Source organism: Ceratotherium simum, chromosome 39 (assembly GCF_057802395.1).
Source record: "Ceratotherium simum simum isolate JZ-2026a chromosome 39, ASM5780239v1, whole genome shotgun sequence".
NCBI lineage: Eukaryota > Metazoa > Chordata > Mammalia > Perissodactyla > Rhinocerotidae > Ceratotherium > Ceratotherium simum.
In genome coordinates, this window is record NC_141938.1 from 12,715,128 (window position 1) to 12,730,591 (window position 15,464).

A 15,464-nucleotide genomic window follows, 5' to 3' on the forward strand; every position below is an offset into this window, starting at 1 on the left:
CCTACCCAGCCCCCAGACCTGTGTGTCCAGCCGTGTGTGTTCCCGTGGGGACACTGTCCAATCTGAGCTGTGATCTCCCCCCGCCCCCAGCCTGCCCGTCCCAGATCACGGCAAAGCCATCTGCCCAAGTGCAGTCCCCTCCACCCTGGTCCCCACCCCTTGCCCCCCACAGTCTGTCCTCCCTGCAGCCCCCACCAGAGGGCGCCCGTGAGCCCAAGTCGGGTCCCCCTCCTCTGCCCACAGCCCTCCAGGGCTCCCCCTCCCTCAAGGGAGAAGCCCAAGTCCTCCCTGCGGCCCACCAGCCCACCAGGCCCCTGCAAGACCTGCCCCGTCCCCTGCCTGCGCTCCCTCCTCCCTCTCTCCCCCTCCTCCCTCTCCTCCAGCCACACGGGCTCCTCCTCGCTGTTCCTCCAACACATCAGGCCCAGTCCTGCCCCAGGGCCTTTGCATGGGCAGTTCCCGGATGTCCCCGTGGCTCCCTCTCTCTTCTCCCGTAGGACTCCCGACGCAACACACCCTACACAAAGTGTCCTTGCTTTGTGCATTCTCTCGGAGCTGACGTCCACACAGATCACTTACTGTCTGCCCCTCCCACTGGGGTCAGTTCGGGTGCTGAGTCCCCAGGACTTGCTGAGTGACACATTCAGGAACGCCGGGCACCCAGCTGCAACCTCGGGCCATGACACCCCATCTCACACGCCCAGTGGCTGCCCACCACAAAACACGCTCCCAAGCTCCAACGTCACAGGAACCGGGTTGAGGTGGGCAGGGTAGGGGGGGAGGGTGGCTGCTGGCCCCTGACAAGCAAGGAGTCAGACAGAAGATCTCAGCTCGGTCGTCTGGCAGACGGACCTGTGGCCACAGCCACCTCTGCCACCGGGGAGGGGTCTGTGCAGACCCAGGCTGTGGACACCCAGCTCGGGGAGGTAAGTTCCTCTATCCCTGAGGCCCCCCAGCCCCACCCTGGGGTACACCGTCCCCCTCCCCGGTCCCAGCTCGGAAATGAAGACACTCCGACGACACGGGCTGTAATTCATTATGAGCTCATGAGCCTTTAATTCATTATGAACCTAGAGGCAGGAAATTAGGCAAAAATACAGCACATCCTTAACCTCGGGTGGGAAAAAACCGGGGTGAGGGGTGTTTTTGTTTTTCGTTTTTGCACATGGACACAGATATATCTTTGTGGGGAAATGTGCGTTTCCCCCGGGCTGTGCCGCAGCCAGTCTGTACCCGTCGTCCCAGAACCCGCGACGGGGCGCGACCCACAGGGACCCCCCCCACCAGGCTGCCTCTCCTCCAACTCCGGGCAGCGGGGCGTCTGCTCGCTTCTTTACTCTCTTTACAATATAAATAGCATTTTCAAACTACATATGAATACAGCGAGGGCGCCCCGGGCAGGCTGCTGCATGCAGAGGGGACCCCGGTGCTGGCTGGCTCCCCGGGACCCCTGCCCACTCAGGGCCCCTGTTCCCCTCCCCCCACCAAGAAAATGAAAGGTTCTCGGCTCACGGACATTCTCTCCATTTTCCTGAAATGGTTTTCTCTGGCCCAGCAACCGTTAGGACACTCTTTTTTCTATACAAGCAAATTACGCTCTGGGTCCCTCGGCAGGGGACAGCCGAGGTGGGGAGGGGAGGGCTCTGCAGAGAGGTGGGGGCGGGGGCCGAGCTGGGGCTCCTCTCTCCCCAGCCCGTGCTGAGGGGCACATCTTCTCATAAAGTCAACCCACGACCCCTAAGAGGCAGGCCCCACTCCTGTTTGGCTCTCCCCCAGACACACAGACCCACGCGTGCAAACAGGACAGACGCCGCCAGCCCCTCGGGATCCGACGAAGGCCCCCTGCACACAAGGGGCCGCAGCCAGAGCAGGCGACACTGGCCTCGCCTGAGTAGGGCCACCTGGAGGGCATGACCGCGCTCCGCGTCCTCCCGCCCGGCCGCAGCGAGCCCGCCACACTCGGCAGTGGACAGACGGCCCGGGCCGCGCACGTCGAGGGGCCCCTCACCCCGAGCAGGCCGGGGGCGGCCCGGGCGGCCCTGGGGACACTCTGGCACGGAAGCCCCCGCACACGGATGCTTCGGCGGGGGGATGGCTCTCGAGGGGGAAGAAGCAAAGATGGAACCAACCAGAAGAGAGGGTTTATTCTGCAGAGGCGAGCGCAGACAGGAGGGGGCGGAGCGCCTCCTGTCGGGTGCAGGGACCCCCCCCCAGGCTCGGGGAGAGAACAAGGCCGTGCGTCCCCGGCGTCCTGCCCGCGCTCCGGGCACCTCCGGCCCCCCACGGCCGCAGCGACCACCCTGCCCACTCAGACAAGTAAGGTTTTAAAACAACAAACACCAAAAAAAGCGAGATGCTTCCATCTCCCTCAGCGCATCTCGGTTCGGAAAAAAAGAACGTTTGTGTGTTGTTTTTAAAGCCACAAATCTAGAAAACAACTTTGGGGATTTTTTTCCTTTTCTTTGTTTTCCATTTTTTCTTGCATTTTTTTTAAACAATAGGTATTTATAGAAAGAGCCTCCCAAAGGTGGTCTATGTACACGAGTCACAATCTCAAGGCTCGGGAGGCAGGAGACGCAGTAGCACCTTGTGGAGAAGAAGAGCTTACGCGGTTTACGGGTCTGAGTCGCGCGCGGCCGGCGAGCCCGCGCGGCCCTGCTCCCTGAGTCCGGGCGCGTGCCGGCGTCCTGCGCGCTCCTGTGGCCGCAGCGCGCGCCCGCGGCGGAGGTGGCCTCTGGGGCCGCGAGGCCAGGACAGGAATTCACAGCAAGCGAAGGCCAGGGCCGCCCGCCTCGCTGGGCTGAGGTCGCCGGGCGGCGGCTGTCCTAGAAGGGGGCCCCGGGCCGGCCCTGCGCCTGCAGCAGGCTCTCCATGAAGGCCAGGTAGTCCGGGCTCCGGCCCGAGTCCTCGGGGGCGCGTGGGGCACCCACCCGCGGGCGCTTGGCGGCCTTCACCTCCTCCCCAGAGAAGACGTTTTCCTGGGGCGCCCCCGTGCTCACCGACTGCGGGAGACCAGAAGGCACAGTGGTTAGTGCGGAGGGGGCCCCGGGCTGGAGGTGTGTCCCCAAGCTCACATGCTGAAGCCCTAACCCCAGGGTGAGGGTGTTCGGGGCCTCGAGGAGGGGACGAGGGCACGAGGGTGGGGCCCTCACGAAGGGAATCAGGGCCCTTATAAAGGGATCCCAGAGCTCTCTCTTCGCCACATGAGGACGCGGCGAGAAGGCAGCCGTCTGCAGCCCAGGAAGGGGCCTCACCAGACACCCAGCCTGCCGACCCCCGGCCTCCAGGACCGGAAGAAACAGCGGCTGTTGTGTAGGCCCCCTGGTCTGTGGTGCTTTTTCTAGCAGCCCAGACAGACTGAAATTGGGCTCCTCTGGACCAATGCCCGCAGCCACTGTCCCTCAGCCGACAACCCACTGAGACGGACAACGGATCACTGGGGCGGCCGCTCAGCACTCCTGCCTTTGCACAGACCCCCAGTCCTCGTGTGACCTTCCCAGCATGGGGTGGGGGCCCCACACCCCCAGTCTCCAGCCCCTGGAGGGGCGAGCAGCCTGAGCCCGGTCTGTCCTGCCCGATGGGGGCTACAAGGAGCGGTGGGCGTCTCCTGGCACAGCCCGGCTAAGCCACCCACAGGTGAGGGAGGCCAGACCGTTCATCCGTCTGGCACCTCCCATCTGTCCCCAAGGGGAGCTGGCGCCAGAGGTCAGCTGTGCGACCCCACAGGCTCCAACAGCTTGGGCTCGTTCTTCCATGGCTGCAGCCGCCTGCTCCCCCCAAACCCTGCCTTTAGGTTAAACACAGAAGAAAGAAAACCTGAAAGGCCTGGAAAGAAAGCCAGCCGCCAGCCCTCGCCTGGGGACCCGCTGCCCCTCTGCAGAGCCATGAGCCCCCAAGAGCGTTTCTCTCTGCACGGTCAGCCCTGCAGCTCAGATCTGGAGTTCGGGCCTCTGCACCCAACGCTCCGAGCCCTGGAGCCGTCAGGACGTGTGGGCGCGCAGCTGGGTGGGTTTCTCTCTTCCCCAGGGGAAGGGCCAGGCCCTCCCGTCCACCCCTCCCGCCACAGACAGGTTCCCGCCTGCTGTCCCCCCGCAGGTGGGGAGGTCAAGGCCATTTGGGACAGGTCGCTTCCCCCAGGACCACTTAGGGCCTCTGGGGGCCACTCCCTCCCCCTTGCCCGGCCACGTACCAGCCGCGACCGGACCCTCTTGGGGAGCTCCTCGTCCAGGGTGAAGATGTCACCGCGCTTCACTGTCAGCTGGGACCCGTCCTCAAACTCCACCTGCGAAGTGGGCGCAGTTCTCAGGGCCCACCAGCCACCCACCCTTGCCGGGTCCCGGCGCCCATGGCCACCACGACTCACCCGAGAGAGGGGTGCTGGCCCCGGGGCGTCCCCCCGGCCAGCTCACGTCCCCACTCATCACGGGAGGGCGGCGAGAGGGAAAGACATGGAGAAAGGGATGGAGGTGCCAAGGAACAGGAGAGGGAGGAAGGGGGGGGGACGGGACACCAGTGGTTTTTTCTCTAAGATTCCACACTGTTAAAATAATTTCTCCTCACAGTTTAAAAGATTAAAAAGAAATCAGGGGCTCTGACCTGTACACTTAAAAATGGTTAAAACACTAAATTTATGTTATGTATATTCTACCACAACAAGAAAATATCAGGAAGGCACCTAAAGGGGAAAATACCCGATTCGGACGCCTGTTGCAGCCCGAGAATAAACACGCTCTGGTCTGCTAAGTTAGGGGGCGGCACCCCCACGCCCAACCCCCCCACGTGCCCCAGCCCCCGTCCTGGTGGTCCCCACCTCCATCTCTGTCGGGCTTCCCCCCCCACCCCCACCTCCATCCCCATCCCCGCCCCTGTCCCCGCCTCCCTCCCTCTCTGTCCCCGCTGCCCCGCTCACCTGGTAGATGTGACTGGTCACAGAGGAAATGAACCTGGCCTTGTAGATGTTGCCGTCGGTCCACCGGAGCTCCACGAGCTCGCCCTCGGGCGGGGGGCCCAGCCGGACACAGTCTCTACTCTGGAGGGAGGACGGGGAGGCGGTGAGGCCGGGCCGCCCCGCTGGCCGCTGTAGGGGTTTAGATCCTCCCCAGGTGAGCACGTGGAAGGAAGCTCCATGTGATGGGCCATTGCAGCAGGAGGCGAGGGGCGCTCTGCTTGAGCCCCGAGGCCAGCTGGGCGCACACCCGGGGTCGGGGGCCCGCCGAGGCCCACCAGGACGGACAGTGCCGTCTGCTGTGCCCGCAGACACAGGCGGTGCGTTCCCTGCAGGACCTGCCCCGCGGGGTCGCCGGTGACCCGGACCCCGGGACCGGAGGGATGGGGCCGCCCCGCCCCCCCGCCGCGCGCCCGCGGCTCACGGTGATGCTCTCGGGGTACAGGTTGTCGCTGTAGGAGCCGTCGTCGAAGTTCACTTCGTAGAAGGTCTGCGACGTGGAGCCGATGACGCGGCAGCGGTAGTACAGCCCGTTGCGGTTCTTGGTGATGACCACCTGGCCCAGGGACACGGCCCGCAGGAGCTGGGCCTGGGGCGGGGGGTCAGAGCGGGGAGGGGCACAGGAGGGGAGGGGGAGGGGGGAGGGGAAGGGGGGAGGGGGCGGGCGCTCACCGTGGGGCCCCCCGCCTTGTGCTTGAAGCAGGTGATGGCGACGACGTAGGGCCAGTCGTCGGGCTCCATGAGGACGCCGGCGGCGTGCGCGCAGGTCACGTGGAAGGAGGTGGAGCAGTGCTCGCAGGAGCACTGGATGCAGGCGCCCGACACTTTCTTCATCCGCTTCCGGCAGTACACGCACTTCTGGGGGACACGGGCAGGGAAAGGGGGCTCAGCCGGCGCCTCTGCCCCCTGGGGCCGGGAGCCCCTCTACTGGGCCCCCAGGACTGTCCGTGGGAGAGACCCCCGAGCCCCAGGGCTGGACAGAGGCAGCTGGGAGAAGCCCGTGGACTCTGCTTGGCCAGTCTTGCCCAGGCGGAGAGCCGCCCAAACAGCCCCGGGCTGGGCCCTCCAGGCCCGCCCACCCGCCTGCAGCTGGACCCGGGAGCACCTCTGGGTTCTTCTCCACCCTCCCCTCTGCACAGCTGCCGGGAACAGGCACCAAAGAGCCACACGCTGGAATACGACGCAGCCGTGAAGAGGAGTGAAGCCCTGACACAGCCACACCGTGGACGGACCCTGAACACACAACGCTCAGTGAGAGAACCAGACACAGAGGGACACACGGTGTGTGATCCCATTGACATGAAATGTCCAGAACAGGCACATCCACAGACAGAAAGGGGGTTCATGTTTGTTAGGGGCTGGGGAGGGGGTGGGAAGTGACTGCTAATAGGGACTGAGTTTCGTTTTTAGGGGGTGATGGAATGTTCTGGAATTAGAGACGACAGTTGCCTAACTCTGTGAATGTACTAAAAGCCACTAAATTGTTCACTTTAAAATGGTTACAAGGAGGAATGTTCTCTTAATTTTGAATAAAAGGCACCGCAGGGTAGCCGCCTTCCTAAGGAGGAGCGTGTGAGGGTCCGCGCTGTGGGAATGCCGCCCCCTGTCCCCAGAGCATCCAGGCCGTGCCCCCCGGCCGTCTGCACATCTAACGAGGGCCTTTATCACTCCGTAAACCGTGTTCAGCAGCCAGATAAGCACGGCCGAGGGGCTGCAGGAGGGCACCGGGCGGATTGATGGCAATGAGATCTCATTATTAATCTGTCAATACTTCATTCTCCCGCCGGCCAGCGGGGACAGGCTGACACACACCACGCTCCCCACGGTTAACCCTCCAGTTCCGCAGCACCTCTGCTCCTCAGAGCCATCGCCCTCGGCTGGAGGAGCGGGGAGCCTCGGCCAGGGGGCGCAGGGTAATCTTGCACATGTCACCACATCATGAGGGCCCAGCCACGACCCCACAGCCAGGGCCCAGGAGAACCCCAACACCTGGCCTGACAGGGGCACATTCGTTTCCACCCGTGGGTGGCAGCTCGTTATTCTAGTTCTCAAATCACCAAGAGCGTGGGCCAGGCCCCCACGGTGCCTCGTGTCAGGAGCGCGTGGGGGCTGCCGTAAGAGCACGTCGGGTGTCGGGCGCCCTTGTCAGAGGCCTCGGGGCTGAGGAGGGGACGCAGGGCGGGCTGCGGAGGCCTGGGGAGAGCGGAGGTCTCCTACACCCCCTCCCCTGCCCACCTGCATCCCTCCTATTGGGACCGACACAGCCCCTGATCCTCAGAGCAGGGCGCACAGAGTGGGCAGGGCTGGTTCAAACCGCCCGCCCCACCAGCTGAGCCCCCACAGCCCCACGAGCTGACCCCTCCCATCCCAAGTCCCCCCCAGACCTCGCAGTGTCTCCAGGAACCATCCCAGCCTGGTGAGGGCCAAGCGCACGGCAGAGAACCTGGCTAACCGGGCTCTGACCTGGCTCAGGCTGTGGCACTGCCGGGCCAGCCCCCGCTCACCCGGACCCCCCAGGCACCCAGAGCCGCGGCCAGGGAGGCACGGGGACAGGTGGATGGACAGGTGACCAGGAGCGACCGCCCCTGAGCCTGCGGCCCGTGTGTGGCCCGGGAAGGTGGGCGGGCGGCTGGGTGAGCAGGGGTTAACTGCCGGCCTCCGTGCGAGGCTCCATTAGGCAGGACAAGCCAGCCTCATGTAAAAGGATTTTTAATTCATCTTACAAGTGCGGGTAACGAAGAGGCTGCCAGCTGGAGATGTCAGCTGATCCATAAGGCGTCTGGGAGCGAGCAGCCAGCGGGCGCGTCCCTCCACCTGAGTAATGAGGCCTCCCGGCTGCCGCCTCTCCTGTGGCCGGCCCGCTCCACGACCGAGGCCCCCTCCCTCCCTCCCGGGCTCTGCAGTGGGTGTCTCTGCCCCTCCCCACAGGCCCCCTGCCGGCCCACTGCCCGCAGCCTGATTTCTCCGCCCGTGGTGGGCCTGGAGGAGCGTCAACACCCCGGGACCAGCTGGGAATTAAACCGACAGAGAAACCAGCTGGGATACTGTCGGGCACCCAGACCCTGGTGCCAGGAGACATGTCCCTGTCAGAGCTGCCACTCCTACGTCCATTCGTGGGGACACATGTCCAGCAAGGCCGCCTGCAAACTCTCAGCACTGATGCCCCAAGACCAGGTGCCAGCACTCAGATGGCACGGTGAGCACTTCACATGAGGCCCAGTTAATGCTCACCGTGCAGGGGACCCTCAGCAGCCCCAGTGCACAGGTGGGAAGGCCGAGGCCCAGAGAGATCAAGGAATCTGTTTGGAGTCACACAGCAGGCCAGCAGCCGAGCTGGGAATGGAAGCCTGCGCTCACTCACAGCCACGCTCCGCCCACTCCGCCCGCCGCCCCAGGAGCTACCCGGGGTGACGGTCACCAGAGAGCATCGGGCCCAGGACGGCCACGCGAGCCTTAGAGCGGGAAGCTCAAGGCGCATAGAGGGGCCAGTTAGGGAACTGCAACAACTCAACAGTGGAAAACTGCCTGATTTACAAACGGGTGAAGGATGTGAATAGACATTTCTGTTTCTCTACACGAATGGCCAGAGACACATGACAAGGTGCTCGGTGGCACTGATCAGGGGGAAACGCAAATCAAGTTCACGTGAGATAGCCCCTCACACGCGCAGTCAGAGAGAAGACGAGAGGACTGGGGTCAGCAAGGATGTGGAGAAAAGGGGACCCCGGTGCATGGCTGGGGGAGTGCAACCTGGTACAGCTGCGACGGAGAACAGTGCGGAGGCTCCTCAAAAAGTTAAAATCAGAACTGCCGAGTGACCCAGCTCTCCCACTGCTGGGCGCACACCCCGAGGAAACGGAAGCAGGCTACAGGAGAGATCTCGGCCCCCTGCAGCGTCATTTCCACAGCCGAGACGCGGAAACAACCTAAGTGCCCAGTGATGGAGGAACGGATACAGAGGACGCGGCGTACGTATAAATATGCAGTGGAATAGTATTCAGCCACGAGAAAGGACATCCGGCCACTTGCAGCGACACGGACGGACCCTGAGGGCACGATGCTCAGAGCCAGACGCCAGACGCAGGAGGACACGCAGCAGGACTGCACTCAGAGGAGGCCCGTCAACTCCCCCTCGGGGAGGCAGAGTCGAGTGGTGGTGTGTGGGCTGGGGGCGGAAGGGGGAGACGCGGGTCAGCGGGCATCCGGGGTCAGTCCTGCTAGACGAACGCAGTCTAGAGCCCGGCTGTGCGACCTCATGCCCTCGGTGCCATGCACGTCAAGGTGGGTTAAGGGGGAGGATCTCCCGTTAAGTGTTTTCACTGCGATTAAAAATTAAGAGGAGGAGCCGGCCAGGCAGGGAGAGAAGGACGGGGCGGAGTGCGCGGCTTCCGCTCCGGGAAAGGCTGGACACGGCACGAGCCTGACCGGGGAGGACGTGTCTGCAGAGACGGGGGACCTGCTGTCTCCGGGCACCTCTGCGCCCTCTGACCGTGTGTCTCGGGACCCATGCACAGTGTGACGGGTCTGCCAAACTGACAGCCACGGCGTCTGGCCCCCGGGCAGCCCCCTGCGTCCTAGGGCGAGACGGGGGACCTACCAGCTTCCACCGCTGCTCAGGGATGGCGCTGATGTCCACGGGGTGGCGCTCCATCACATTCAGGAACCGCACTTCGGGGACAGCGATGGCGCAGATCACGTGGATCCACCTGGGGGGCGGGTGGGGGCGGGGTCACAGTGCGCCCCGCCCCCGGGGTCATCTCACCGTGAGGGGCACTGCCCCTGTCCACGTCAGGACTTATGGGACAGTCCCGGCGCTCGCTTGCTCCTCCTGGTCCCACCCCCACCACAACTTGGGGCCCCGAGGAGGGGCCGACGCCCCTAGGCCCCCCAGGAGGACCCCTCCACCCACCTCCTGTCGGTAGTCATCTGCAGGGCTCCGCCCCGGAGGTTGCACAGGCAGCACTCCTGTGGGACAGACAGCCGCACGTGAGGGGGCGCGGGCAGGGCTGCCGCCACGCTGCTCCGTCCCCACGTTTCATACTCGCGGCCACCACCCCTCACTGCTGAGGCGGAGACCCGGGGGGCCAGGCCACCAGCCCACGGCCGCCCTGCAGGACAGGTCCGGGGGCCCAGGTCCGGCTCCCCCACCACGGGCTCTCAGAACCCCCCAGCCGCAGGCCGAGTTACCGCAGTCCAGGCGTGGGCCGCGCACCGCGAACACGTCCAGGCCTCGGTCACCAGCTCGGGGCGGATGCCGTAACAACCTGAAAGACAGCGAGCGGCTCAGAGGAGGAGCTGCATCTGTCCCCGCGGCTGCACGTGGATGGGGCCCACAGAGCCTTCCGGAACTCCGGTGTGAGGGCAATGGCCCTCACCACCCACTCGACCTCAGTCCAGGCCACTGCGCGCGGAGCGGGGGGAAAGGCCTCGAACCAGATGCCAGGAGGAGAGCAGGCCCCTCACGGGAGCCCCTGCCGGGTCTGCTCAGCCTGGCCCCTCCAGGCTCGGCCCCGTCCAGGCTCGGGAGAGCCGAGAACCCGGGAAATGTAAGGTGGGCTCCTGGACCCGGGAGTGCAGAGTGCAGGGCCGGGCAGCCGGGCCAAGTGTGTGGGCAGAACAGCTTCTTCTGAAGCCACATGGAGCCTCTGCGTCCCCAGGGTGGTTGGCTTTGAAACGTGGCCCCGGTTTAGAAATGCGGGGAGAGAGGGCACAGAGGAGGGGGCACCGCTCAGCAGCACTGCGAGGCCCCTCGGCCAGGGAACAAGGCTCTTCTCCCCGGGGGGCCCCCCAGGGGCACGGCTCACAGCCCGGCCCAGCCCCGCCGGGCAGACGGGCTCCCGGCCAGGAGAGAAAACAAGCCGGGCCGCCTCCATGGGGCGGGGAGCCGGACAGAGACAGACGGAGGGCAGCCTCCCGCCGCAGGACGGCACGCAGAGGTAAACGGCTCCAGAAAGCGCCCCTCCTGGCCCGGGCTCCATGTCGCATTCGCTGCCCCCTCCGGCCCGAGAAGGGGGCCAGGGGGCCGACATCCATTCTCCGGCCTCGGGCTTCAGGATGTGGGGGAGGGTGGTGGCGATGGCAGAGATAAACCGCCCTTGGACAGTTCCAGAATCTCGGCTTTGCCATCACTTCCAACTCCAGCCCCAGAGAGCGGAGTTTAAATGCATCGCGGCACCTGCCGGGGCCTCATGTCTTCTGCTGCCTCCCAGGCCCTGAGGGGAGGGCGGGCCTCAGCGGAACTCTCCAGGAGGAGGCTGAGCAGCAGGCCCCAAGGCCAAGACCCCCGCCCCAGGACGCCAGGTCCCCCCACAGCAGCAGAGGGAGGGGCGCGCAAGCCCCCGCACTCACTGGCGTGCACCTGCAGGCAGCACTTGGCGCAGGCGATGAGCGGGCTGGTGCCGTCGTCGCCGATGTAGGAGTTGGCGGGCAGCGGCTCGGTGTTCTCGCCGCCGGAGGTGAAACACATCTCGGGGATGAGCGGCCGCGTCCTCTGGCCACTTTTGGAGGGCGGCGCGGCCGAGGGGCCCTCCCCGAGCGAGGCGGCGTGGGCCTCCTTCTCGGTCTGCAGGGCCTGCGGGACGAGGTGCCGCCGTCAGGGGGCGTCGTGGACCCGGCCGTCCTGGAGCCCGTCCCCACCCGCCCCTCACGCGCCCTGTCTCCACATCCCACCTGCTTCTCTCTGCCTGGCGCCTCAGCGGGACGCCCGCGGCCGCCCCCGGGGGCTGCCCGGTGCACCCCTCACCCTCAGCCCCCACCCTGCTCAGGAGCCCCCAGACCCTCCTCAGTCAGGTCCCGTCCCGCCCCCACTGAAGACCCTCCCCTCGGGGTCACAGCAGGATGCAGCCCCGACGCCACCCAGCTCCCTCACATCCCTGCTGTCCCTCGCTCTTCCTCCAGCACCCAGACCCCAACACCGTCCTGCCTCTGGTGGGCTGCTCCCACCGCCCGGAGGCTCAGACCTCTGTCCCCGTGAGATCTGGACCCGGCCCCCCACCCTGCTGTGGTCCTCATGGTCCTGACCATCCCCGGACACTGTGTCATCTGTGTGCCCATGTGGGGCGTTCCCCCGCCTCCAACGTGCACCCCATGACAGCTGTACCCCCGTCCTCCCTGAGCCCCCGGATCTGACTGGATGAAGAAAACGGATGAACACGGCCTGTCCCCAGTGCCAGGGTCCAGCCACGCCCCGGGCCTGTCACAGACCAGCCTCCCTGGTGCCCACAGAACCGAGACAGAGGACCTGCCCCTGCTCCTGACTGGGAGGACGCCGGCCTGGTGTGCACTGCACAGGAGGGACAGTGCCCCTCGGATGAGGGGACCAGCTTTGAAATCGGAGCCCCTCACTCGTCCCCCCACACCTCTGAGCTGCCCCCACTAGTGGAGAACAGGCAGAACATCCAGCCACAGTGCCCGTCACGGCGAGGGACAAGCGAGGCCTGGCCCCGGACTCCGAGGGCTCCGGCCTGCGGGAGGGGTCACCCTCGAGGCCCACTGGGCATGATGACGTTTACTCGAGACGCTTCGCTGAGCAACCAGAATCCCGCAGATCCACGTCTTGGGCGGGAGTTCCCGGCCCTGACTCCCGGCGGCCCCTGCGGCAGCACCAGGAAGGACGTGCCCACAGCAGACACCTGGACGTTAGGTCTCATCTCACGCCACGACCAGACACAGAATCACTCAGAGACAGCAGACCAGGCAGCTCGGAGGAGTGGGGCCCTTGAGACAGGCACGCGGCCGTGGGCTCGGGGCCGACCGTGGGGCAGCTCAGTGCCAGGCCAGGAGCCGGGGACCAAAAAGCAAGCGAGGCCCGGCCTGTCCTCCAGGGCCTCCCAGCCCCGGGGCTGATGAACAGAGAGGCAGAAGCAACGGCAGAGGCCGGGGGGAGCCGGGGGGCGTGTGGCAGCCAGCCCAGGACAGCAGGCCCAGGAAGGCTTCCCGGAAGAGGCGGCAGCTGAGTGGACTCATAGGATGAACAGAAACCCATGCAGCAAGGCAGAGAACTGGGTGGGGTGCGAGGCAGACCTGGGGGACAGCACACGGCACGCCGTGTGGGGGCAGATACAGCAGAGGAGGGCCGTGGGGGCAGCACGCGGCGGGGCCGGGGGCCATGGCGAGCCTGGCAGGGTTTCCAGCCGGGCTGTGCATGGCTGGAGCCACCGTGGCCGCGGTGAGGTGTAGGAAACAAGGAGGGGAACAAGAGGTTAATGGGGCAACAGGCAGGTGGCAGCTGATGGCTGGACAGAGAGCGGGGAGAGGCCAGGGCCCACCTTGTCTGGAGAGTGGGGACCAGTCAGGGCCCACACGAGCCACCCGCCCCATCCCCAGGCCCCCAGCCTGCACTCCCCCCAGGCCGGGCTGAGGATGCTTCTGAGGACGGTAACTGTGAGGCCTCCACGCGGCCCCCCTCTAGCGACGGCCCCGCTTTGATGCACGTCGATAAGTCACATTCTGACAAAACTCAGCATCCGGGCTCCCCGGGCAGCCCTCACGGAAACCTTCGGTGTCACAGCCCCGCCCCGCCCACCCAGGGCCCAGCCTGGCGCCGTGGCCATCCCACCCCAGCTGCCAGCTCTCAGCTGACCCCACTGCCCCCGCAGCCAACAGGCTCCTGGTCCCCACGACCCTCCCACTCCCCGCGTCCCCCGTGGCGGGCGCACCTGGCTGTAGGGGTAGAAGAGGGTGCAGACGGCGCAGTAGGGCTCCGTCAGCGCGGCCGCCGCGTTGAACTTGCGCTCGGCCTGGAAGCTGGCGGCCTTGTTCCTCCACTGCAGGGACAGCAGGGACCTCACGGCCTCGGGGTCGCTCACGTCCTCCTCTCCCGAGAAAGGGAAGGCGTCTGGAGGGACGGGGCGGGGAAACGTCAGCGCCGAGGAACCCAGGCCCCCGCATCCCAGAGCCCCTGCCCTCACCCCGACGGGCCGGTACTGCCGCGCGCATTCGCGGTGATGGTGCCGGCCCTGCTCCTGCGGCCCCTGAGCCCCCTGCAGGGGCGCCCGGCCACCCTGCCCAGGGCCCTGGTCCCGTCTGGAGAGGGAGACGGGGGGCAGGTCAGGCGCAGCTCCCCGAGCTCAAGGGAGCCCAGAGAGGAACATGGCTGGGGGTCGGGGAGAGGGGAGTGTCACCCCTAAGTCCTACCAACATGGAGGCTGTAAAGGGACGCCTCCCCCACCCCCACTCGTCGCCCGTCACAGGCTGGCCTCTGCCACCAGCCAGCCCCGCCCCGGTCCCCCGACGGCCCACTGCTGTTTCCCTCAGGGGAGGAGAGCCACCAGCTGGAGGTCCCCCTCCGTCACCACAGGCCCCAGGACGCACGCCGAGTTCTGGCCTCACCAAAGGGGCTCACGGGGTGGGGGGGCCCTGGAAGGGCATTCTGGGAAAGCTGATGCAAAGCCTTCCTGACTACATCCTAAGGCGACCTGCCCTGAGAGGCCCAGACCACGTGGGATCCTCCCCCGAGACCCCTCCGTCTCCTGGGAGCCCCGGCCTCAGGACCCGCAGCACTTCCAGACCCTCTCCTCGCCCAACCCTCAAATCAGACTCAGAACTAAAAACGCCATCCCGACGATCTTCAAATTCCACGTGCGTCTTAAACGCAAGGCTCCAGCGGAAGATGAGGACTCGGCTAGGTGGGCTCTCTGCACACGAGGCAGCGACGCGGACCCCGGCCGAGCGTGGAGCAGAAGCCCCTTGTGCCTGCCCTCCCCGTCCTCGGCTCCGGCTCCCACGGCCTTGGTTCCAGCTCCTCCGGGGCCCACGGTCACCGCCCGGGCAGCTGGGCCATGAGCCCGGAGCATCTCTAATAACGGCCGCCTGCCTGGGGCCGTGGGGAACTGGGCGGCGCAAGTCTCCTCCAGTCCCCGAGGCGAACCGGGCGCTCCCTGCACCCGCGGCAGCCAGGCCTCTGTCGCTGAGCCCAGACACAGCCGACGACTCTGCTGGGAATGAACCTGGACATGAGCGAGCGCTCAGCCCCGTACGGCTCTGTGGCCCCCGACTCCAAGTCGGTTTCTCAAGCCTCAACCTGGGGCTGCGGCCGCCCTTCTGTGTCGCTCACACTGGACAGGCCGCCCCGGACGTAGGCACATCCTCTGCTCATTCGCCCGCTTGGCCTGCGCCAGGCACCCAAACAGACCCCGAGGCCACGAGAGGATGGACAAGGGCGGTCCTTGCACACTGGGGAGCCAGCCCAGGCCTGGGGGAAGGAGCTTCTGGCAGGATCCACGTCTGCTCAGTTTTCGCAAGATGAGGACAGGGCAGAGGGCACGGCGGAGGGCGTGGGGTCAAAGGCAACAACGGCCACAAATGTGACAACTGGCCTCAGCATTCCCACCGCTCACCGTGCGCCCGGCACCAGGCCACGTGCTTTATAGGCAGCGGCTCCACGCGCCATCCCGGCAGGACCCCACTTCACAGAAAAGTAACCGAGATGGGGAAACCGAGTCACAGAAAGGTAAACGATGCCCGTGACCCCGGGCTCTGGGCGGTGGGCTGGGGTTTGAGCCCAGGTGGGCTGCAGCCT

General features: G+C 65.9%; 1 protein-coding gene across 5 annotated transcripts in view; it reads right to left on the reverse strand.

Annotated features, from left to right (window-relative positions):
* Positions 1-1,027: 1,027 nt before the first annotated feature.
* Positions 1,028-15,464, reverse strand: part of KDM4B (lysine demethylase 4B) — a 137,092-nt gene continuing 122,655 nt past the window's right edge. For all 5 annotated transcript variants that reach the window (XM_087425684.1, XM_087425680.1, XM_087425682.1 and 2 more), the window contains 10 exons: positions 13,603-13,781; positions 11,294-11,516; positions 10,133-10,209; positions 9,855-9,910; positions 9,543-9,651; positions 5,618-5,803; positions 5,370-5,534; positions 4,910-5,029; positions 4,190-4,282; positions 1,028-3,002 (listed from right to left, as the gene is read on the reverse strand). In XM_087425684.1, coding sequence (XP_087281810.1) covers positions 2,826-3,002; positions 4,190-4,282; positions 4,910-5,029; positions 5,370-5,534; positions 5,618-5,803; positions 9,543-9,651; positions 9,855-9,910; positions 10,133-10,209; positions 11,294-11,516; positions 13,603-13,781 — 1,385 coding nt within the window. In that variant the 3' untranslated portion in view covers positions 1,028-2,825. The remainder of the gene's footprint in view (positions 3,003-4,189; positions 4,283-4,909; positions 5,030-5,369; positions 5,535-5,617; positions 5,804-9,542; positions 9,652-9,854; positions 9,911-10,132; positions 10,210-11,293; positions 11,517-13,602; positions 13,782-15,464) is intronic.